The sequence below is a fragment of the Thermobia domestica genome, chromosome 1 (assembly GCF_964235325.1).
Source record: "Thermobia domestica chromosome 1, izTheDome1.hap1.1, whole genome shotgun sequence".
Lineage (NCBI taxonomy): Eukaryota > Metazoa > Arthropoda > Insecta > Zygentoma > Lepismatidae > Thermobia > Thermobia domestica.
The window spans coordinates 249,215,766-249,243,085 of NC_137454.1; the positions used below are offsets into that span (position 1 = coordinate 249,215,766).

The 27,320-nt window shown below is 33.7% G+C and overlaps 1 protein-coding gene across 1 annotated transcript; it reads right to left on the reverse strand.

Moving 5' to 3' along the window:
- Positions 1-1,201: 1,201 nt before the first annotated feature.
- LOC145695029 (ras-GEF domain-containing family member 1B-like) lies at positions 1,202-27,320 on the reverse strand. The gene is made up of 4 exons (XM_081771861.1): positions 27,064-27,320; positions 22,013-22,164; positions 14,771-14,843; positions 1,202-5,693 (listed from the first exon to the last, which is right to left on the reverse strand). The coding sequence occupies exons 1-4, from the start codon at positions 27,303-27,305 to the stop codon at positions 5,675-5,677; spliced, it is 486 nt and encodes a 161-aa protein (XP_081627987.1). The 5' UTR covers positions 27,306-27,320; the 3' UTR covers positions 1,202-5,674.

Here is a 27,320-nt window from a genome sequence, read left to right on the forward strand (position 1 = left end):
AGGCAATATTGTAGATCTGTTAACGCATATTGGATCGCTAGGATGTGTGAATAGGTTTTAAATAACATACAACAACTTACAAGTATGAACATAAAACAACTTTCAGGAGACGTTGATTCAATGGAAGAGTGCTGGCGAGGGTTTCTGGTCCAATCCTAGGTATTCTTAGCTTTCCGTGGACAAAACTGAATTCGTGAGTTACCTCTGAGGTTTCAAGTTTCTTCCCATTCAATTTTAATAATAATTTTGTGTACCTTTTAACCTAAAGGGAATAAGTTGTGGGACACTGAATTTTGGATTGGTTTATACTTAAAAATTCATCTTCCTAGGCAGAAACTCACAACAGTAACAAAATAGTAGAGGCAAATACACATCTTTTGAATCTTATTTGCTATAAGTAGTACAACAGGCAAAATTATGGAGATTGTGACCCTACTTGTGGGTCTGCCTAAACATCTGTAGAGTTAGGATTTAGATTTCTGGGCTTTCAGCATCTATGGTCATTTAGCCCGTCACGTTTTGAGAGATGATGTCCCTTGGCTTGCACTATCCGGTGAAAGGAAGGAAGGTTGGATGTCAGAGAAGCATTTACAACATGACAACTTCAAAGCCTTGTAATCAGTGATATGAATGGCTATGGCAGTTTATTTTGTCGTAAATAAATCTATATCTGTTTCCGTGTTTGTGTCTAAGAGCAGTGTAGAATGACTATGAAGTTAAGGCAGTGTACAGTACATTTTTCTCATTGATTTTTTTTTTTTTTTTTTTTTAAGTTTTCTGAAAGAGCTATGGAAATATAAACTAGAAAGTATAAGTATTCTAATGTTAAAGATGATGTTGAAGAACGTATATAGAACAAGGATTACATATGGTATATTGGTAAGTTCCAACTTAGCTACGCAGAGGGACAAGTACGTGGTCCACATTCGTTTGATGATAGAAGATAGTAATATCGAATCTTTGATACTTGATATCGCACACCAATCTCTCAATTAACAAACTGAAGATTTATTAAAATACTGCAGAAGTAAACCTGTCCAACAGTTCTTGCACATACGAAGCTTGCTTGTTAGGAGCTCCGATTCAAATGTCATTAAACCATTAATACAATATGTTCTTCAATTATTATTATTATGAACATTATTTATAACGGAATAAACAGCCAACAATGTATTTCAAAATGTCCAAAAATGATAACTCATTATGCAATTATTTACAGTACTTTATTGTTTTAAAAAATGACAGAAAAGAAAAAACAATATATACACAAAGAAATAAATAGGGATTGTTTTGTACTAATACACAAAAATAAAAGAGTGTTTATAATTTTCCATTTTTTACACTTACTCTTACACATGTACCACTCTGATGTACACAATTTGAATTTTTTACAAGTTTTTCAATCTGTTTTTTTTTTCTTTTACCATGAATCACAACAGTATGAAGTTAATAAAGAAAAAAGTGAAACTTGCTTAAAGCTTGTAACATAGAAATGTCAATTAATTATATTATATGCGTTGTAAATGAATCACAAATAAGAAAAATATGTTTGACACTTTACACCAAAAAAATGGTTGGTATACATAAAAACACAAGTTCTATACTTAAGTACAAGTCAATGATTTTCTAAAGTAAGTTCTTCTTAAGTTTTAAGAAGAAAAATTTTCGACATAGAATAATACTAGCAGTTCTTCATTTTTTCTTTCTTTCTTTGTCAAACCTGATATTTAAGTATTTGTAAACCGAAAGATTAAATATTGCACATTTAGATTAATTTATCTAGAAGTGTTCTGAAAAAGAAAGAAAAAAAAAAAAAAAAAAAAAAGCTTTTTACCGACAGAATATTTATTTTGGGTTTGCATGACGGAAAATATTGTTCCAATATGCATGCATATCCATCACTTTTTCAAAGGCTCTGGTTTCCAACTTTAAAGAAAATCTTCCTGCTGTGAGTTGTCTAGCAAACTTTTCTTCATTTTCAAAGCACGTTTATCTAACTAGAATTCTAGCAATATAATCAATCATTTTACTCACAGACATGTAAAATACTGTAAAATTTTAACAGCCATATGTATTCAAATTTCGTTTTAAAATATACTTAACCAAATTTCGCAATGGTTAAGTATTTCAATATAATTTTACAGTAACATATAATGTACGTACCAGGAAAAAGACATCTTCGATATGCTATCGGAAATCTTTGTAAATTAATTAAATTAAATTACAACCAACTACAATTAATCAATTCTATATGAAACCTACATAGATATACTGTTTGACTAGCATCAGTTAATTAAATTTATTGGATAAGTGTATGTGTATTACTTTAGTGAAGTAATACTGAAACATAAATATAAATTGATAAATACTGTATCTATATTCAGGTTTGACAAAGTAAAGGAAGTTTTGAGGCATGTGTTTGAATGCAATAAAAAAAACTTACAAGGAATATATAGATTTCTAGTTAGTACAATAATGCAAAATCTTGTAACGGAAGTGTTTCTTTTTTTGAAGTATTTAACATACACTCCAGTACAGATCCGATACTACAAATGTTGTAGGATTTAATTAATTATATTTTTAAAAAATCGAATGATTACAACCAAAATGTAAGTCTATATTAGCTGAGTTTCGGTACAAAAATTTTTACTTTCAAATTTGGATAAATTTCTAATACTTAACATATATTAAAATATATATGAACATGGTTAATTCTATTTCATTGCTAATTAATTAAAATTTGTGATAAAAATTTAAGAATCCGTAAGTTCTAAACTGTTACAATTAATTCTCGGATGTTTTATTAGATAAGAATACTCTGTTTTGACCTGCTCTATTTACAAAATAAACTATATTTCTATCCTGTACTTTTACCTATCATAAAAACACAATAATTTTGTACTCTGTGACTCAAACCATTCAATAAAACTCTTCTTAAATCAAAAAATAACATAACAATATTGGCACAATTAAATATACATACATACAATTAGAGCATCAATATGAATAATGAAAATTTAAGTACAGAATACACAAATATAAGTGTTTATGATGGAGAAGGGGAAATTACACTTACATAATAGGCCAAACATTCAGTGTATTCGTTCGAAGTTTAGGGGTCAACACATATAATATTCCTTGCTGTTAAGTAAAACAAGTATAGGAATCCTGCACCTCAGACATGATCATCTCTAAAAAATAGAAATACGATTTTACATAAAATTAAGTTACTTTATGAGAACACGAACAAATACATGATGTGAATAAAGATGAACAGTTAATGTATGGTTTATTTAGTTAAATAAAGAAGTGTAAGAATACAAAGCTGGTATTTCTTTTATATAATCTTCTGTATTTCTCTACAAATGCTAGTATTTGAGATTATCTTTAGTAATAACTACAATAATGACTAGAATTCTTTACTTTCTTCGTTCACATTCTGTTTACTAAATACAATAGCGGTGTGTAAACACATTTAAGTACTAAATGCCGCTATGACCAGGTAATAATATTGTGTGCATAACAAATGATACTCAAAGATTGTCACATCATGGAATATAGCCACATTCACATACATTGTATATATATATTTATCATCATCCTCATACGTTCATAGCAATCAAAACACACGTACATACATACACACACGCACGCAAGCACGCGTACACTTATGTTATGTACAGCAAACACGTTCTATAGAAATAAAAGAGAAGAGCATGAAAGTACATAATTCACTACAGAACAAAAATATTTCATATACAGTCTTTTCTTATATATATATATATACGGATTTCAAAATAAAATTTCAGCAATTTTGGTCTCGGCAAAAAAACAAGAATATCACACTACATAAAAATTTTAATATATTTTCAGTATATAGATATAGATATAGATATATCTCATTTAAGTGTATGTATACAATATATATATATATGTATTCTTATATGGGAATAAAGACATCACAATAGTGGACTGTAACAAGATATACATTAGATGGCTGTCACCCATCTATTTTAGAATGAAATTTCACTGGTATAATCTTCCAGTGTCCTTAACACTTAAGTAGAGTACAGATAATTATGGTAAAAAATATTATACGTTGATACTGACAGTATTTTTCCACAACTTTTTCCTTTTTTTCAGACTAATTTCTATAGGCTAACATTCGGGTTTCTAAATACATCTTTCTTTTAATGCTAACTGCGAACAACAAGTATTGTGTCTGTCAATAAGATTCATATACTCACTCAGAAATACACACACACATACCTACTTGCTGCCACTTCTTAGCCTTTAAGAGCGGGGAAGAGAGACATGAAGAAACAACAAAAAAGCTCTGAAGTTGCTACATAAATAATTTTAAGTTTTCCTCTGCTTTCTAATAAAGGTGTTCTCCAATAAATGTAATTAAAACATAAAGATTACTTTGAAATAATAATTTAGACGATTCATTAAATTATAAATATATATAACTAAATACTTATTTAAGAGATAACACTTCAAATACACAAATTTAAATGAGTAGCATATGGTTCTACATAGTGAAGTGCTATCAAATTGGTACTGATTTAAGGTTATTCCATTCCTTATTTTCGTTATGTTCAAACTATTACATTTACAGTCACGGTGCAAGCAATTAAAGTGCTATAAAATCGACAATTTCTTTTAGGAACACCCATTAACAAGAGACAGATAGTATTACAAAGGAATGATCGATCAGGTAATGGAGAAAACGCAGTACACCTTCAATTAATATAAACAGCTTAACGATAAGCATTTATAGTCATATTTGTTTCACTCAGCATAACAAGGGCTACCGGAGCGCAAATATCGTCGTTGAAAAAGATCACATATTTTATATGACTGGCATACAGAAATGTTCGTGAACCAAGATTGAAGAAGTAAAAGGAATGTTATGTTATTTATGTTTCTTCAGGAAGCATATTTAGCGACTATTTAAATTATAATCTTCATGTCTATAGACATCTCAAATAAAAAAAAAACTCTATAGTTATTTTACAAGTTATATAGATATACAAGATTTCCCCGCAGCGTTTTTATAACCATACACGTGTTTTACGTTAGCACTTAAGGAAATGTATATGCCATATTATGTACTTCTACAAGCAATATTCAAGTGCTTTCTCTTCCTTTTGCTTACGGTCCCTTATTTAGTTTAGTTGTAGTCGTAATGAATTAGCCACGTGCAAGATGTTTTAATGGCCAAGGCACATCAAGAATACAAGAGGCTAAAAATTAATTTCGTTTCTTTCGTGTTTTTAAGACAACAATGTTATTATTATTTTTTTCATTTTTAAAAAGGAAATAAACATGGAAGTCTTATATAAAGCTGTAAAAACAGCACTAACAAGTTAGCAGATACAGAACAAATTCAGTAAAGCGAGTTTTCTTGCTTGCACATACATACATATTATATATATGCATAAAGGAAAAAGAATTTTTAAATATGTACAACCGTACATAGAAAAGGAACAAGCTTTTTCATTCATTACACTGTAACACATTGAACGCTGATTTATAACAATACATTCATCTCATTCTCTCAAACAATTTCTTGCTTCATCTAAGACTACAAGACTAGATGACTCGATCTAGTGCTGTTGCTGCTCCTGAAAACATCTCAATGCTTGATGATTTGTCTCAAACCAAGAATTCATGAATTCAGGTCTGTTCTGGAATTGGAAAGACATATTATATATTAACAAACATATTCTAACCTTACAAAATATTAATTAATTAATTGTCGATAATTTTAAACTTGAACGTATGCGTATATCTGCAGAAATGACGTTGCTTTAAGTCAATTCTATTTAGACATAGTCTTTTATAAACACAATTATATGCATTTACATTAAAAAATAAATACTCTCATAGAATTGATGGAGAAATTCAAGAAATTAGAAAAAGGCAAAGCAGTAGTCTATTTCTCCATCAGAATTATTGGCAAAGAAAATTCTTAAGGAAGAAATCCAGTTTTGAAGTAAATTAAACTAAATCATCAGTAAAAGCTTTGATTATGTTCGGTTTTGGAATCATATTGTAATCTTCAAATACTCAGGACAAGGCAGGCATGTAGCCAAAGGGGGGGAGGTCCGGACCCCCCCCCCCCTTCGAGACCAGAAATAAAAACAAATTAAGGAAGGATGAAACAAAATGAAATGAGGAAAAGAAGGATCAGGGTTAAAAGTTAAAAACTACAGGAAGCTTTTGGTTACTCTTTCTTATGAGGTGATTTATATTACTTGCAATACATGGTGGCGAAGAGAGCGAGATATCCTGGAAGAGTCAGGGAATTTGAAATTTCTAGAAGAGTTACGGAATTCTCAGAATATCAGCTACTAGTCAGGGAGATTTCAAGCTTCCGAAAGCACAGTGCCGTTGTGTAACAGCTCGGACAGCGTGGGAGGACGACGACGACGACGACGATGATGATGATGATGAAGAAGAAGAAAAAGAAGAAGAAGAAGAAGTTGTTCTCTACAACTCTCGGGTTCAATGTTGATCCCCATAAAACAAAAGGTACCGAAAAACGGCTTTTTTGATATGAATTTAGTATCCCAAGGATAGGTTGAATCCATGGCCATTCGAGGGGAGTTTCGAAGGGCATTCAGTTCTTGCAAGTGCGTGTCAAGACCTTAGTTACATATTACAGTATTTGATATATTTATATTAAATATTGTAGTACTTTAATTTAGTTGCTTTGATTAATAAGGATATTGCATAAATAACTGCTATTTTATATCATGTATTATGTATACGCGCCTCTCCGATAAACACCATCTTTACGAAGACACTTATGTGTCGGGTGGGAAGGATTGCGTGCTACAGTGAAATTTAGAGATATATCGGTGGTAGTTCACTACCAGAACGGCCACCTTACCGAATTGGTCTAAATTGAGTAGCCAGACGAAGAGTGTTCTGGGAAAAGGCAGCAGTTCTCCAGTAGCCAAGTTGGCGGAAATCATAGTGATTGGTACGGCAACTTGGACATTTAGTTCCAGGCGTGGTCAGAGTGACTTTAACGGCTGGGATACTGTGGGGTGGAAGGCAACGGGAAACCATCACTCTATTTCCCCTAGTTTGCTGGCAACAAAAAGAGAACATATATACAATGGTCTTTCGCAAGTCAAAACATAGTTCCGGAGGTAAAATATCCCTCCCATTCGGATCTCCGGGAGGGGGATGGCTTGGGAAGGACTATTGGACGAAAAAGTAATAATGGGGGGGAGGGGAAGAGACAGAGAAAGAAAGACAGGGAAGAGCAAAAGGTTTAGGATAGGGACATGGAACGTACGTACTATGTTACACGGAGGAAAATTAGAAAAGAAATGAGACAAAATAACCTAGATTTGGTAGGATTTGTGAAGTTAGATGGGAAGGTAATGGGATGTTGAACAGCGAAGGGTATAAAATGTTTTACTCAGGTAATGAAAAGGGCGGTCATAATGGCGTAGGAATAATTCTTGGAAAGCGTTTAAAGGAGAAGGTAGTGAAAGTACAATTTATTGATTATAGAGTTATGATGTTAAGACTTAAATGGAAAACGAAGGATCTAATGGTGATACAGACACTTTGCATGCAATTGATGAAGTAGACGAAAATTATGAGAAAATAGAAGAAATTATAGATAGGGAGAAGAGGGATGCATGCATAATTGTAATGGGAGATTTCAATGCAGTTGTGGGAGAAAAACAGGAAGGTAGTATCGTAGGCAAATATAGTTTAGGCGAAAGAAATGAAAGGGGAGAGGGACTAGTGAATTTCTGTACACAGAATTCATTAGTAATTGAGGACACTTGGTTCAATCAGCACAAGAGAAGAAGATATACATGGAAATCACCAATAGACGGTGGAAGATATCAAATAGACTATGCTATGATTTAAGACAGGCACCGGAACAGCTTAAAGAACGCGAAGACCCTTCCCGAGGCTGATATTTTCTCTGATCATAATCTTGTGCTGGCCGAAGTAGATATTCAACTGAAAAATGTAGATAGAAGAAAAGTAGGTAACAAAGTGTTGAATACTGAAAAGTTGAAAAACGAGGAAATAAGAAAACTTTTCGTTGAAAAATTCGAAGAAAAATGCTGCAGAAGAAGCAGTAGGTTACCGCGAACACAAAACGGCTAAGAAACCATGAGTTACAGAGCAGATGTTGCAGAAAATGAGGGAAAGGAAGACGTGGAAACAGGTTGATACAGAAGAGGGAGAAAGATGTACAGAAAGTTGAATAATGAGTTATGGAGAGAAACAGACAGAGCGAGGCAAGAGTTTTACAAAAGAAAATGCGAGGACATAGAAGAATTAGAAAGAGTTTGGAAGTATGAGGAAATGTATAAGGAGGTGAAATCTGTGGAATTTCGGAGGAAACAAGGGGGCATTGCGATGGCAGTGGAAAATAAAAATGGGAAGGTAGTCACCGACAGAAATGAGATCATAGAAAGATGGAAAGAATACGTGGAAGACTTATATGAGAGTAAGGAGAGACCGTGTAGTCTAAATGTTGAAGTAGAAAATGAAGTAGGCAAGGATGATAAAGGATTTAGTATTCTTCGGGATAAGTTTGAAAAAGCTATATCCGAGATTAGGAATGGAAAGACAACCGGGATAGATAATATACCAATCGAATTCATTAAAAATATAAGACACGAGAATGAAAGAATTGCTTCGACTATGCAATGAAATACATGAAACAGGGGAGTGGCTAAAAGACTTCCTGAAGACGATCATGATACCGATGGCTAAGAAATCGAACCCAGAGATGTGAGGATTATAGAACTATTAATCTCATATCTCATGCAGCTAAAATTTTGCTCCGAATACTGAACAGAAGGTTATATGGAAGAACAAATGAAGAAGTTGAGGAGGAGCAGTTCGTGTTCGGAAGAGGTAAGGGCACAAGAGATGCAACTGGATTATTAAGGGCGATCGGTGAAAAATTTATAGAAAAAGGGAAAGAGGTGTATGTTGTATTTATAGATCTAGAAAAGGCTTTTGACCGCGTAAATTGGAAATTGTTGTTGGGAGTTCTAAAGAAGATAGGATTGGAATGGAAAGATCGAAGATTCATAAGAAAGTTATATATGAACCAACAAGTAAGTGTTAAGATAGGGGAAGAACTGACGGAAGAGAGTGCAATTGGAAGGGGAGTTCGACAAGGATGCTGCCTCTCGCCAACACTATTTAATGTCTATCTAGAAGAGATAGTGAAAAAGAGCCTATATGATAATGACGGCATTTCGGTAGGAGATAGAATGATTAGATGTATAAGATTTGCAGACGATATGGCGCTTGCTGCAGAATCTGAAAAGGAAATCAATAAAATGTTAGAAAAAATGAGAAAGGGCTTTGAAGAATATGGGATGAAAATAAATGTTAGAAAGACAAAAACCATGGTGATTGGAACGAAGAGATGTGTCAAATATAAAAATGGGAGGGAAGGAAATATAACAAGTGAATAGTTTTCGATATCTAGGTAGTATTCTGTGTGCTCTCGCGACTACGCTTGTATTGGTCTTTTGTCCCCTCTCTCGCTTGGAAAATCCTGCGTGTGTCCCTGGTTGAATCACAGCTCTATCCCCTCTGTTGTAACCGAAAGTGGTAAAATTCTGCATTTCATTATTGACGCCCGTAGAGCACAAACAGTAATAGACAGTGAGAAACTATTTCTAATAAGAATTTTGTGTTCCAAGAATAGGTTCGGATTTAATCCTTCTATTGAAACTGAAAGTTGTAGAAATGTAACTTCAAGTTTTAATATTGTATTTTAATAGGGGGGAAAAAAGGTAACAGATAACGAGAGATTGTTTTTTGATATGGATTCAGCATACCAAAAGTAAAAAGGTAACAGATAACGAGAGATTGTTTTTTGATATGGATTCAGCATACCAAAAGTAAAAAGGTAACAGATAACGAGAGATTGTTTTTTGATATGGATTCAGCATACCAAAAGTAAAAAGGTAACAGATAACGAGAGATTGTTTTTTAATATGGATTCAGCATACCAAAAGTAAAAAGGTAACAAATAACGAGAGATTGTTTTTTGATATGGATTCAGCACACCAAAAGTAAAAAGGTAACAGATAACGAGAGATTGTTTTTTGATATGGATTCAGCATACCAAAAGTAAGATTCATCTTCTCCTTTATCCGCCTACTGAAACTACAGCTACTAGTTCTACTTACAGATTTCTGTAATTCCTAAATATTCTTTACATTTCCGAGCTTTCGACTCTCCCCTGGTGTTGGTCACGTAGCTTAAAAACAGGAAGAAGAATAAAAACACCAAGGAGTAAAAGGGAAAGGACTTACCAAAGGAAGAACTGATTACCGGAATTAGCTCTTCCCTTGGTAAGACGGTTCCATTTTTTATTCCTTGATGGTATTCTTCTTCGTGTTTTTTACTACGTGACCAAGACTCCAGGGGAGAGTCGAAAGCTCGGAAATTCAGGAATTACAGAACTCTGTAAATAGAATGACAGTAATAATTCCTGAACGTGGTGTTACATTATCTGTATAGCTGATAAATTTATCATATCTGATTAGAATATTGAACCCCCATAGTTTGCAATGATTCCCTAATTTCATAATGCTACACTGTGTAATGAGTGCAAGGACAAGAACATTTTTGTGTAGAGAGAGCGAATATGTTTTATAGGCTATTAGCTTAAATACCCGTTCTTCGCACGGGGAAAATAGATTTATAGAAAATATTTGAACTTCCTTTAAATACGCATTTCAACAAAAGTTTAATGTTAAAAAAACTCATAAAATATACTACATTTTAGAGATAAATTTTAAATCCCTCTATTCGCTTAGGATGCGCGCTATAATCAAAGTGGCATGATAAAAGAAAAAAATTAGCTTGAGATAAATACTATGTTCCCAAATTCATTTTAAAACTGTTTAGTCGTTTTGCTTCGATGCGATCACAAACAACAAGCAAGGTCGCTTTCAATGTGTCAAAAACGATATTAAATGCCCTCTCTTAAAACAAGAATTTCCAAAATTACTGGAACATGTTTATTTTTAATAAGGAGTTCATATACCAAGTTTCATGATCTTAACTTGCGCTCGTCAGATACTTAATTTTTCACATATATTATGACTTCCTAGTTCCCTCTCTTTTAGGATATAGAATTTAATCAAAGGAATATGATAAAAACGTAGTTCAAGATAGGTAGGTAATTCAATATTTCATTTCAAACGGTTCAACCATTTCCCCTCATTATCTTATACACAAAATCAATAAAAGAAGGAAACTTAGAATTCGAACCAATCTTTTGTCAGATGATTCTATAATGTTGATAGTCACTACTTCAAGCCAACTGAGTATGAATAAAATGTTATCTATTTGCTATTTCATTAAAACCAGCTGATAAATTAAAACTTCAATCTCTATCCAAAAGTTACCAGTATACCATAGATAGTTAAAATCTATTAATTGAACAACCGGAAAGAGACGATCCCGTTCTCAGAAGCGTCTAATTAAAAACAACATAGAATTGATAAAATTAATTGATAGAATCAATAGCATAGCTCGCTGGGTTTCGAGAAGTCTTTTCAGGCGAGAAGCAGGAAAGAAGAGAAGAACAAAGTTAAGGGAAAAAGTTTACACAATTCTAGAGAAAAGGAAAAAACGAAAGCAATGAAGATGAGAAATGAAGGCCATTTGTCTATGTCTTTGAATCCAAACTAATGGATTACCTCATTTAATATATTGCCCTATTCACTCTTTTAAATGACGAGGTCTAAATCCAGGCAATGCATTACTCTGGACATTAAAACTGCCTCTTTGTTAATTCAGCTACTCATCATAGAGACTGTTCCTTTCTCTTTTATCATCGGAAATAGGGAGTGTATCACAATTCAATTAACTCTGCTTTTAAGATTTAAAAAATATTTTTTCCTCTTCATTCAAATAATTATTCTAGTAGCTGCTCTACAATATCTCATTAGTTATTAGCTTATTCGAACATGGGATATTAAACGATATAGTCTTGAAATATAAAGTTATTTAAGTTTTAATACTTTTAGGATGGACAAAGTCTACCAGTAGCCTTGTGGCACTCATGGCTTTGGGGTGGTGTGTGGTCAGCACATCAACTACCCTCACCGTTAATGCTGCTTTCTAGACCAAAGCTATCTACGTCTTTCTTTTAAGTAGCTCCCCAATTCCCCTCCCATCACTGGATGGCCGCTGCAATGCCAACACAATCTGGTGAGAATGAACGGTCACCCATCTTTTCTCCGACCAGATCCTGCACTGCTTGGCTTTGCTGATCTCATAAGAAGCGCTATTCCAGTGTGGCTAAACTATTGAAAAATGATACTCAGAGAAAACCTTTTTCTTTCTCTCTTTCAAATTGACCACTACAGTGGCGGATCCAGAATGTAAAAACTGGGAGGAGGGACCAGCCAGAACCCAGACTATGATAAGTATATTATGAGTTTACGCAAATGATTTTAATTTGGACTAGGAATCAAAAAACGAATCATTCTTTGACTAGTTACACTCAGACATGTAGTACGAATTAGCAATTAGTATATTGTAGGATTTACAGGATTAGTCAAAAGACTAACTAATTACCCGAATGCTTGTGCACAAATTGATTCACAGTTTTTCATGGGTCCTGCAGAAGTTTCCACCTTAACTCTCTCACCATGGACATTATGGCTAGGTTGGACGTTGACATTGTGGGCATCACATATTGTTTGGCACATTGCATCGCAGAAAAACTGCAACTCAAACTACATCTAATGTTTCAAAACTTTTCCAATAAGAATAAAAGGCAATGCTTACTATAATCTTTCAAAAGTATATATGTAATAGCCCCATTATTTTGTCACTCAAAAAACTGCCTCCTCCACCCTGGCCCGGCTACATCCGCCACTGTGACCATAGGGAATTAAGCAATTTCATGAGTAATTGAATGCATATTCTTTGATTTAAAATCTTATCCATTTAATCATTGAACAATTCATTTGTGTTTCGTGTATCCTTTGGTGCAGAAATTTCGAAAATTCAATAATTATTTAGCATTTCGAACAGTGCTGGGTTAGATTTGAAATTAATTTCCCCTGAACATTTTAATCACATTGTATTATGCTTTATTTATCCTTTATACCGTATTAATAAAAGTGAATGTAATCTTTGTAATCGAATGTAATGTAACGCACCGATTGATATGAACTTTTAAACAGTTAAGTACCTACCACAAATTGATTTTTTTTTATCATGTCACTTTCATTAAAATGCTTGTAGGAGGTTTAAAATTTCACGTCGCGACAATAGATTCATTAAAGATTACATCTAACTATTATCCACTTAGTATTGTTACATATAAAATATTTTCCATGAATTTTAACGTAGATTTTCAACATAAACTCCACAATAGGAGTTCAGTGATGATTGTGACAGTGTCAACATCCCCTGGTAAGTTGCGCAGAAGAGGAAGGGGATTAAGGGAAAAGCGCACATTTTATGTTCTTTACACATATTTACGTTTAGACACAAATTTATCTACACTCATCCACACATACTCTACTCATTTATATATAATTTATTTTTCACCTTTACTCACTTTTGCACCCTGACTATCTGGGTAGCTGGCCCTCTTCATCCCGCTGGACCTCCATCCCGATTTTGACTTTAATTCTTACCGATTTTGACAATTCGATGATTTACCTGAATTTCACATTTTCTTTAGTTACTTTATGCTTATACTGAATTCTACTTTTTAACTTATGTCAATTTCTTAACAATCTAATTCAGGCACTTCGATTCTTATGTCGGCCACTTATTGCAAATGGCGACATCCGCCATTTGTAAACTTTTTATACAATTCCTAATACAAATAATTTATTTTTTTACACAAATAATTCAATCTTTCTGCATTTTTAGCACACACGACTTAATGTTGGTGCACCAAATAATTAAATACCATTAATGGTGAAGAAGACAAGACAACTCCACGACACAAGTGAGGAAACGAACAAACTTACGAAGAAAACAGGCATACTATGACCAAACAACCGACTTAGAACAGCAGAGAAAGAGGAAATTACGAGGCAGGGTTAGACAACGAGGGTAAGGAATGAACATATTTCATACTTCAGTCGAACTGAGTTCTCACCAATCCATTTCGACTGAAGTACGCATCCTAAGGAAAGTGGATTCAGATATTTGACAGGAGGGAAAGAATACGGTTTAGTATGACTTTGTCTTAGTTCTGGTTACCTCCCACTGAGAAAAAAGTAACTTCAAAATTCCTGGCATTCTCGATTATTAGCTTCCCAAATTCCAGGATTCCATTTTTTTTTTTATATATATATATTTATTTCTTCAAGTCAGCAGATACTGACTAGTTATTTAGCTACTGTGGAGTTCTTTTTTGATCTCATGTATTACTAATATTTCGCAAGAGCAATAAGTTTCTAAGTTTACTGAATAAATGCGGTGAGGTAATTTTGAATAGTTGTACCAGAAAACATACTTCAAAAGGGACATGACAATAAGAAAATACGAGCTGCAAGAGACAATCATTTGCTCCTGGAATAACAGCAAGAGATAAAAATAATAAAATTACACAGCCAGTAGAAGTTCTGACTTTAAAAATGTGTATATGAGTAAGTAACATCTTCTATTTAATTTGTTAAGACATTTGACTTGCATTCAATTTATATTATAAAGTTTAACAGCACTCCGTGAACAGATATGTAATAGCACTGTACTTACAAAATATACTTACTTTAAAGTCTTGTATCTTTCCTTTTCGTGGTTGTTTTCTGGAGGTTCACACTCAAAGGATGCTAAAGCCAAGGCTAAAAGAAATACCAAAAAAATCAATTAATAATAATAATAATGTAAGAAAAGGAAATATACATAATTAACATGAGTAACGTGGATAATTTTCTCAGATAGTTTGTGTTTCGTCCCTTTGGCTAATTTAATAATCATAATACAAGATACGTGCCACCACAGCAAACTTTCCTCAGTCTCATTTTAAAACTGAATGAATCGTGTTCTACTATAGTATTACTTCTATATTATATCATATTATATTATATTATATATTATATATTATATTATATTATATTATATTATATTATATTATATTATCACACTGAAACATTTATTAATGGAATACGAACAAACTCGTTTTAAGCTCTTTAGGTTTCGAACAACTGACGAAAGAATACTCACCCTACCAGTAAACTAACTCTTATCTTTAAAAAAGTTACACCTTATACTATATTAAAGCTTAATAAAATATACATTTATAAAGTAGATATCATTAAAACCAAAAATTTATCTAAAAGGAGTCCATCGTTTGTAATATTTTAAAAATGACTTCTGCCATATTCTAAGGTTGATAATAAAGTATTTATTCACTAAATATAGAGAAAATCATCACAGAGAATTATCAGAGCCATTTTCGAACAAATCGTCCAATTAATAAATCACTTTTTCTGAATCTTTCTTTCAAAACTGCCTTATAGGAATTAAATAAATATGTGTATAAATTGCAATAAAATCGTTGTAGCCGTTTTCCGAAAAACGTCATTCAAACCGAATTCATCTACACCAGCAAACACACTTTACCGAGTATCTCTATAAAGCAATATGAACAAAAGCGCTAGTGAAGTTTTGAAATAAATGATGCGGGCAATTCACTCCTCATACACACACCAACAAACGACTCTTCTTGGAACTTTATGAGAAAAATGAATTATGCCACAAGTTGGGTTCTTAATTAAATATTTATTTCTGAAGTATACACAAAGATCGCTGATGATTTAGAGTTTTGAAGATAATGACCTACATCATATCGTATTCTTGTTACTGAAATATCTATCAAATATACGCACAGTCATTACTTACTTTCAGTAACCAAATAAATTACTTCTTTATTTTTCCAAGAGAACTTTCATCAAGTTGTAAATTCCTTATTGAAATACACTATTACACAATCGGCTGCCATTTAAAAAAAAAGTACGAAAAAATAAGTCAGCCTATTAGTGAGGAACTCTTCAGGATTTCTCCATTAAAAATGTATTTTACAATACTATAGGAATGTTAATGAAATAATTATGAAACATAAACAAAAGAATTAGAGCTGTATGAAGAAAGATTCGAAATCTTTAGGAAATCCAACGAAAACCTTAAATTTCAAATTTGGTCTCAATATATTGAACGGCGTGGCCTGTATCTATATGAACTAACCGATAAACGAACAGATTTAAGAAATAAGTGCCCCAATCATGATTCTAACATTCTATTCCACATTAATTAAGTATAAGACAAATGTGTAGATTTAGAATAGTTAAAGAAAACATTTTTTTTATATATTCATTTATTTTTTACATTTAAGATTATTAGCAATACTTTTAAATATATCCCATATTTATTTTATTAATCTCATCTTCGATCTCACATTTTCAAAAATTTTGTTTGTAAGAATTCCGTAGTATCAGCCTATATTTTGAACAACCACCAAATTGTTGTTTGTTGAATGCAGAAAAAAAAAAAGTATTGGACAAACGGTAAACATCTCAAAATCAACAGCGCAATATCTAAGTACTTGGAGCAAGTGATGCGAAAGTTCCAGGTCTATTTCAATTATATTAATTTTAGCTGAAGTAACCGGTGTTGTGTAGTAATAAAGGAGTGAAGCACAAAAATCTAAACAGACTACAGACTCTTCCTTGCAGTTACCTAGAAGTAAATCAAGATAATGGTGTGGCAAGCTAACAGTGTGGATTCTAATTCAAATTCTGAAACCTTAAGTCCCTACAGGCAAGCCACAATGTTGATTCATATAGCAAACAAACATATGAGAAGCATTGAAGTTATAATACTTACATTTTTTTTTCCTCCTCAGGACTGGTAACAGATAGGAACGTGTTGTTTGTTTTAAAATACGCAAGCACTCGTTATCAATGCGTTGCAGAGATGGTAACACCGTATGGCATACAGAACTCTAGCGGTGGCACTGAAAGTGATGACTGTTTTTGATACTCGTAAAATGGCGACGTTTTCAGGCGTGAAAGTCCCATGCATGCCAAAATACCATCATCACACGTCAACATTGCCTGACAACATGCCACGCGTGCAGTCTTGTGGTCGTCCGTCAGCATTTGTGGCACCCATCTGGAGGAAACTTTTCACATTTTCAGGTCTTTATGCAGGATTGTGTGCACGAAAATGCAAACTTTGAAGGCGATGTGTTCCACACTCATTCGACGATCCTCTCCGAAACAATTTTCTCCACTCATTCCATCATGTCGTTAGATCGACTTATACGAGGCCGAGATTGTCTTGATTTGTTGTGACATTTCTTTGAACTGTCGCACCCACGAACGCACATTAGACATATCCATGACACCATAATCACACGTCTTACTCAACTGACGATGAATTTCAAGCAATGTCACACCACGCAAATGGAGAAAACGATTGATTACATCGCCATTTTACGAGTATTGTAACCATCAAAGAAGTCATCATTCTCAACGCTACTGCTAGAGTTCTGTGTGGCGTACGGTGCTGCCCTCTCTGCCACGCATTGATAACGAGTGCTCGCCTAATTTAAAACAAATAGCATGTTTTTACCTATAACCAGTCCTGAGAAAAACACGGAGTTGTTATAGCTTAGCTCACGGATCTCTGCCGCGATTCTAATTCTTAGCTGGCGTCAATTGCGGCAGAGATTCGTGAGCTAAGCTTTATAGCTTGAATGCACCTCGTACAAAAGCAATTCTACATAGCCTAAAGTCTCTTCCCTCAAATACATAGAAGTATGCCAAGCCAACGATGTATATTTATATAGCGAATAAACATATATTGAGTTTTATATATAAGATCAATATAGCCATCCTATACTACTCTAAGCAAAGCAATAACAATTTTAAACAATTAAATGGTTGTACATTTCATCATGTGAGATTCTGTACAAGATTCGCACTTTAGTCCATGTAACCTACACCCTTTTATAATTAAATATTTTAATTAATGTTTGAATTAAATTGTTGTTATACTGGAGGAACCGGTTCTACGTAATTATATTGCACTTCATTTATTACATGTTTTTTTGTTAACTTATAGCTAATCACTTGAGACTGAAATTAATTAAACACAACATGAATTTAATATACACAACCATCATAATTGCTAACAAATAAACAGTGAAACTTAATTAAAATTTGTTTCCAATTCAAATGTGTTCAAATAATATTTTAAAAGTTAGTTGTAAATGATAATTGTTTAAAAGTAAGTTTTAAATGCTTATTACAATATTCCGATACATTTGTCCATTGTACACTCGTTCTTGTTTTCAAGTGTTCTTTCAGGTGATTATATTCCTTAATTATTCTTTTACACTAAACTGTTCACATGCTATAGAATGTCTTATTCGAGTAATATAAGAATATAAAGTAATATAAGTAATATAATATAAAAAGTAAAGTAATATAAAACTATTTTAAAGCTTCAAAACAAACACGTTTTCTGTAAACCATCTAACAATATTAATTAAACTATCGTAATCGTAACAATAATTTAATTCTTATTATTTTTATTTTTTTTTTTATGATTGGGATACTCAACCTATTGAACAATATTATTGTTACTAAGGATTTGTCTTTAGTGTTGATGTAGATAGTGTTAGAGGAATAAATGATATTTAGCTATAGTACTTGTATGCGTATCTGCTTGTAGTTATAGTATTTAGTAAGTATAAACGTATTTATAGTCACGACTATTATTTCCTGCTTATTTCTTGACATTCCCATGCATTTCTGTAATTCGGTTTGTTAATATGCCCTACTAGACACACATTTTGTTAAAGCGGCTTCTAATAAAATTTCAGATACACAATATAAATTGCACAGTGACTTAATTTAATAAATTAATTAAATATTTAACTTTTATTACATACTTATTCAGCACTTTCCATGCACTTTTGCAATATTAATATTAAAATATATTTTGATTAGTCACTTATTCCGAATACATTAATCCTTCATCTGATGTCTCATTAGTTTTCTTTTATAGGCGATAACGTCGCACAGGAGAACATGTCGAGTAGATAAGAAGACATTTAGCCACATGAAAATTGTACACGTGAATACAGTTAAGTAGTACATACATACAGCCTAGCAGAAAGGTTCAAGTGCTGTCCTTCCATATATATTCCGAACTTTGAAATACAAACTACATACTAGAATTTCCATGATTATCATAATACTATCAACAGGTTAAAATCATGTTGGGCAATCTGTTAGGAGCGTGACACTAGGAAAGGTGGATTTCCTATCTAGTCCCTTTGGCTATTTAATGCATATTTATAATATTCATATTAATTATCAACATTAAAACTCTGAAGCATACGACTAAAATGATAAGGCTTAAAACGTATCTGATCTTGTCGTAGTACGTTTGATCTTATAACTTTAAGGTATTTTCAACTTAAAATTATTATTTTTACGACCTGTGTATATATATCCCTTCCCTTTCCCCTAAGTTGCACCGTCAAAGTGAAATGATAAAAGCCATCCCAGGTCCGAACCTCATTTGTGCAGAAAATTTCATCGAGATCGGTTGGGTGGTTTAAGAGTTATTATTAAGTCCACTTCATACAGGGCACGTAAGTTTGGTCCTCCACTGTACAACACGTGTTGCGGTTGCTGACCGTTTTTTGTTTTCAATGTGGACCTTCCTCTTCCGTCAGCAGTAACCAGAGCACCTGTGAATGTTGTGATGTGAAAGTGGTGCGGTAAAATGGGCGACCTGAGAGACTTCCAAAGAGGCATCATCGTTGGTGCCCCTGTGGTTGGAGCTTCAGTGGCAACAGTGGCGAACATTGTGAGAGTATCGAAAGGCATTGTGTCCAATGTCACGAGAGCATACACAATTCATGACCAAACGACGTCTGCAAAGCACAATAGTGGTCGAAAGACAATTCTGTCAGATAGGGACCGGAGGGCATTAAAACGGATTGTAACAGCTAAAAAGAAGGCCACTGCAATGAAAATTATGTCTGAACTCAATTCCGGCCTACAGAACCCGGTTTCATCGAAAACAGTGTGACGGGAACTTCATAAAAAGAAAATTCATGGCAGGGTCGCTATCGCCAAACCTCTGGTTACATCAGTAAATGCGAAGAGGCGTAATCAGTGGTGCAAGGACCACAAGGCGTGGACTCATGAGCAGTGGAAACACGTAATGTGGTTCGATGAATCGACCTTCATCTTGTTTCCAACAACCGATCGTGTTTACGTATGGAGAGCATCGTCGCAGGCCTATGATACAGACTGTCTGCTCTCAACTGTCAAGCATGAGGGTGGTACTGTTACAGTATGGGCAATGATATCGTGGTTTTCTGCAGGTCCCATCATAGCCCTGCATGGAATGATGAATGCTAAGGCGTATGAGGCCATTTTGGAAGATCAGGTTCTACCCATGGCCCAAATATTATTCCCTGATGGTGATGGCATCTACCAAGATGATTTGGTACCCTGTCACGCTGCAAAAACGGTGAAATCATGGTTTGAGGAGCATGACCAGGAGCTACCACATTTCCCCTGGGTCCCACAACCACCAGATCTGAACATCATTGAACCATTGTGGTCTGAGTTAGAAAGACGTGTTCGGTCTCATTACCCTTCACCAGTATCCCTTAAGGAACTGGAGCATGTTTTGGAGGAACAATGGTACAAAATTCCACACACCACGATTCAGGAGCTGTATACGTCCATTCCACATCGGATCCAAGCTGTTTTGGACGCAAAAAGAGGCCCCACACCATATTTGATTTTCACACTTTTGCAAACGTTTTAGATTGTTTTTGTCCAACCCCTGTATATTTCTTGCTTTCTCTTTGGCATAGAGAAGTTTTTCTTCCTGTTGCCTCCACAATCTGATAACACTTTCAGTGGGAGGTACCCCAAAGCGATTCTCGACAGCTCTATTACCATATATTCATTAGAATATTTAATAATAACTTATGGCTTAGACCTCTCTGAATACGAAAACAGTTCAGACATTTTACTTTTTTCCCCCCTTCAACAAATTTCGTAAAATATCAGCTAACGCAGATTGATAGTTCCCACGTAAAATGCATGAACAGAAAGTACGCGCTGTTTACGTAATGTAATTTAACAAAGTCAGAGTCACCTATAATAATCACTGTGCTTACTCTGTAGTTACCAATACGTCGTTATTCTTTCTTTATATTTAACCGAGAACAAATGTTTTTGTTGCAACAGTTTAATAAATAACAATTAATGATGATATTGGTAATTTATATAAGGATGTCATTATTGTTTTCAGAAACTGGTCACACTTTTAATTTATAAATACAAAATATGGGAATTAAAAACAAAACTATAAGAATATGAGAATCAAAGAGACAGTGTGGGGAATTAGGACTATCCGTGTAAACGTGGATCCTTACTTGCCCCTTTAAGCGTTGGTAAAAATTTGCGCACTATACATGTCAAAATATAGTAATAGCTCTTATCATAAAAATCTTGCATTAGTGAACTACTTTAAAGATGTCAGAACTAATTTATCCAAAATAAAAATTATTACATATTTTCATGTTTATTAGAAGTTTTATATATTTCTTTGCACATTATTTTGGCTAATATGATCATTAATACTAACAAGGTTACCTAAAGAATTTCTGAAAGTGAAGAACTTAACCAAGAAAACACAACAATCTTAATCAGTCAGGTTCAGTTAGCTTTTCCTTACCATTGCTCTAACAATATAGAACGAAATTTAGAAGTATCAGGTCCATAGCTAGCGAGTCATCAGGTGGACTCAGCCACTATGAGATCACAATCAGCTTCCATGAAGCTTTTAAGTTCTTCGTTCCCATATATATATAAATGTAATATGAATTCAAATTACTCCCCCAAGAAATGGTCTTGCCCCTCACCCCCTCCTGTTTAAGTGTTCTGGCTACATGCCTGAGAAGTATACTAACCGTTTTCAGTGAGCACAGGGCTGGACTGTAGGAATGTTATCACTTTTGTGTTCTTTTCAAAAGGGCAAGCAACCTGCTTCCATGTGATAAATTCTGTCACCTGTTTCGCTAACTGCCAAAATTTCTCGAAGTTGATATGGCCATTAGGAAGTCTGAAATAAACACCAGAAAAACATTAGTATTATGCTGAATATGACAAACAATGAAATCTCTTACGCTATAGGATAACACACTCAAAACTAAACTAATCCAAGACATTAATTTAAAAGATACAGTGGTTAGTCTTCCTATTTAGAAGAAAAAAAAAAACAATGTTGTCCTATAACAGAAAAAAATAATAAAATTTACTGCATCTAAATAATACAGATAGTTTAAAATATGGAAATGCTATTATTCAATTTTATTGAAGCCGCGAACGAAGATATCATGTGCAACTCGCAGCTGGAAAACAATATATTGAGGACTTCACTAAAAAATAGGTTGTAATTGAAAGTAGTCAGGTAAATTAAAGGTTTCTGAACCTGAGATCCGTTTTACCATAGCGCTATCACTTTCAATATACAATAGAAATTCCATTCCCCAGAGATAGAAATGCCACTGAAAATATAGACATTTCACCGGACAAATCGAGGTTGTCGAAAAATTGAAAGAATAGTTTTTCGAATAGTTTTTCGCACTCATCTGCTGCGAGAAGTATCCCTATTTATGTGGGTTTGCGGAAAACATACTGCCCCTGGATTTTCAGTTTTTTTCTTCGTTTTTTCTTCTCTATTTAGTTTTCCACCAAATCTTACTATTATTCAGTTAATTTATCATCCGTCTGCTTTAGACTCATATAAGACATAATCGTGGCACATTAAACTAGAGAGTTGTTTCAAAAGAAGATTGGAGACCATTTTGCTTTACGTGGCTGTTGGTTTGGCTGCTTTGTACCCCCTAATTACAGTCGCAAGTGAATTCCGTACACAGTTTAAAATGTAACAATGTACAGTACAGAATCCTTTATTAAGCAAAATAGCTATAAATTTGCATTGACCTAACTAAGTCCTTTTAATATATGCAATACACAGTGATTAAAATATTTACATTTCTTATCAGAAAGAAATTTAACTTAATATACTATATTTAGGCGACTTAGAAATTCTTGTTTATTTCTACAATAAGAAAAGGAATACTATACTTGAAGTAGTATACGATATAAGTTTAATCTTTCGCTGGCCGCCACTTTTTCCATATAATTTCCTCTTTGTCTCAAATGGAAGAAAATATAGCCTAATTACAGTACATAAATGGAAGCCAGACATACAATAAAAAAGAGAAATTGGGCTTCTATAACTAAAACAAAAAGAGAAACAAATACTACAGTTTCTCCCTTCTTGCAAAGTACAGACAAAAGTGTTTCGTTGTTTGAAGGAACTGAGTTTTTCTTTTTCTTTTTAGAAAACATAAAAGCAAATGGAGCAGGATTTTACTTGCATAATTAACAGACGAGGGAAGGAAAATTGCATTGATCTGGCGAGCCATAAAGAATGATAAGAAAGCAACAAGAAGAGAAAGTTTTAATTTATTCTTGAAAATGCTGGCAACATTGGTTGAGCCACTTACTTGTAATCGAACTGTTAATTTGCAACGTAATACAACTACAGCAAGGTTTATATTACTTTCTACTTTTTTTTTTTATTTATGAGTTCTATAATATAGATTCCTTTTTTAAAAAATAAAGAAAAATAAGTACAATGCTACAATATTAAAATGCTACAATAGCAATTAAAAGCGACTGAGCTCTAACTTATAACTTTGGCTTTCAAATCTTTCATTTACGGTTACGTGTGATTTCACGTTTAACAGAGACAAACATAACATTTTGAGTATGTGTACTTTAAATAAATTAGTTAAATACACCATTTTCATAAAGTTTATGTTTTAAAATTATTGTTCAAAGCCTTTCTATTTTAATAAGCATTCTCTAAAATCAATGCAAGTGAATTGTGCTGCCATCTTCCGAGTTCCTTTAAACCATATGTTGTGGACGTTTATATGCTTGTGGTCAATCCTTTCGACAATGAGATCTCGGAAACTACTAGAAAGATGACGTTTTCACTGAACGAATGCAAGTTTCATGTATATTGTCCAGTTCTAATTGAATGTTTAAAAAACATGGCCACTATTTCTTTATTATTACATTTTTACAGGTACATTGGAAGTTTTAAAATTAAAAAAAAAACAAACTAAAGCATCACATCCTACGCATTATACATTCCAACACCACATTGTTGTATATAGGAGTTGTATATTTCTCAGGCGTTTGTTTCATGGCCAAATATTAATGAAAAAGGAAGGATAACAATTTCTCCAATCTAAGATGGACCTTTATTTTTTGAGTGTTTTGCCCAATGAACACCATATATATATGACATTATAATTAATTATGTATGTAATGTATTTGCTTATTACATACTGCATCCAAGAAGAAAGAAAACACTGGCCATACATGAATTAGAAACTCCAACCGGAAGTAGGCTCAAATCTTGCAAACGGTGCGAGATATTGAGAAAAAATAATCGGAAAAAGTCTCCCCTTTATGATACCCCTTGGCTTTTTTTAAATCAATACGTCTTTCACTTGTGTGTGTAAAGAGATATGTACAGATGTTGTGAGGAATGAGAAGGAGATTTATGCTCATATGCGAATGATGCGCAGTGTAGAGAGCGCAGGTTCAGCTAGTAAGTACAATTTTATGATCACTCTTTTTTCCTCGGAAATTTAACATTTTTATCATATTACAAATTTAGACTTAAAATAAATAACAGAAGTTGAAATTTCATTTCTTTTGTTGTACTTCATTGGTTTCACCATTTTCGATTATTTATTATTTCATTATTTTGTTTTCTTAAACTAGTTAAACAAAATAATGTGAATAATCTTTCTTAAAGTTGTTGATCAGTTTTATCATCACTCTTTTCTATTTTTTATTCATCTTATTTTATTTATCTTATTTTATTTACTTTATACAAGATATTACACAAATCAGAAAATTCTACACTAATATCATTTAATGAAAAAAAAAACTATCCAAAAATGAGACATGTAACATGGAAGGATCACAAACTAAGGTTATAAGGCCGATATTTCTAGAGTTTCGTCTTTATACAAGAATGAAGAAAAATGAAATGAAATCTTGTTTTACGTCCCACGGCTATGCCGGTTAGGCTAAAGGAGACGGTGATTATGAGAAATGAATTAAATGGTGGAATGAAGAAAGTGTGAGGAAACGGGAGAACCCCGAAAAAACTAACGCACAAAAAGTTCACCAACCACAAAGTTCACTTGGCGGGAGCTGGGATCGAACCCAGGACCCCACGCACCAGAGGTGAACGCTCTACCACTGAGCCACCGGCAGCTAGTATAGGTTTATGGAGAGACTGTAATGTCTTGTCAGCATTTCACAGAATGGTGTCGAAAGTTTGCGGCTGGTAGAGGAGACCACCACGCTGTTGAAGCAATTTCGCTGGGATATCATCGACCACTCTCCCTACAACCCAGACCTCGCTCCAAGCGACTTTTACCTGTTCTCGCACTTGATGGAGCATCTAGGTGGCTGTCGTTTCGCTTCAGACGAGGAGGTGAAACACTTCATGACGTAGCTGAACACGCAAGGACAGGATTTTTACCAGGAGTGAATCTTCAAACTAATCCTACGACGCAAAAAGTGCCTCAATTGATATGTGGGCTATGTCGAAAAATAACCTAATGCATGTACTATATGTTGGCTGTATTGGTTGTATAAACAATATATACACACCTCACTGCAGGTTTTGTAACCTTACTTTTTGATCACCCCTCGTATTAACCAACAGAGGTCACTGAGCTGAACAAAATGGTATGGGAGAGTATAGACCCTCATGCATAGTTTTCGAGAAAAAGATTTTTGTAAACAAAAAAAAAATTATGCTATATAAGGACCACGCTACGAGCTATTAAGGTGAAACTGATCCTGAAACATATCATCATCAACCTTTTCGTCATGGTGGTAACAAGACGACAGTATAGAGTATGGTTAAATGCGGATATAGCTCAAAATTATCATTAATTCTTAAACTTCAAATTTTTAGACTAAAATAATGTCCAAAGATATCAATCGATAGATAAAACTGAGCTGAACAAAAAGACAAGTTTTGTGATAAATTATGATGCGCAGTTTTCGAAAGCATCGTGAAAAAAGGAATTTTGATGACTCTAAAAAATATAATGTTTGTTCCTTATAATAGTAATAACTAGAACTTACTTATTTGTGTTATGTATACGAAAATTACACACAGTTAAGGAGCAGATTGTATTTATTGTTGTTTGACTTTTAAGCGCAGTGGAGCTATTGGGGAGCCTGAGGGCTACGTCCCATACTAGAAAACTTGCCCTCCCTCCCCTGTGGTAATTAGTGACCAATGTTGGTAATAGCTAAATTATTGAAGACCGTTGTGCTATCAAACATTCATAACTCTTTTTAATGCACTCGCAACTACTGCTAATTCCAAAAGTGCCAATCAGAGTTGAGCACTAGAAAAAATATCACAATGTCTTTCGTGTAATGTTCGTTATAGAACTATATTACGTGGCTTTGTGGAGTTAGAAACATCAAATTTCGACAGTGCAAAGGATTTGTTTGTGATGCAAGGTACCACTAACATTTGGGCGGGGGGAGGGGGGAATTTGACGTGGAAAGAGAGAAAGTAGGGGTAGTCATTAATCATTATTATAGTAAGATGTTCATAGTCCGGAATCCCTTAAGGTTATAAACACGAAACTTGGTATTTGGAGTACTACATCACTGTCTAGTAAATGCTTTATAAACCGAAGTACGCGGTACATTTGTGAATCAGGAGAGGGATATAGTAATTGAAGTTCTCATTACAATGCGAGTCATTGATTAACACTAAAAGTGGACAACTACATGAATAAGAGAAGTGCCTACCACCTTTCTTACAGGGTCCTCCGAACGAGCACGGATATAAACTGAAGTATATAATTACAACTTAAATTCTGTGATTACTTACTTATTGGAACAACCTTCGTTAAGAAAATAAAGGTCCTTAACAAGAAGAGAAAAGAAAGGAATGACGATTCGCTGTCTTTCGTCAGTGGCACCAGCTGACCTCCACATGGCGGCCTTCAACGTCGAACGATAGCTGCTAAAATTCGATGATGGGTCCATTTGGTGTTCCAGAATAGAAAACTTTGCAGATTGCACTTTACTCCACTGCAAATAAATAAATAAGTAAATATTAATACGAGACATTCTGTAGAAATTATA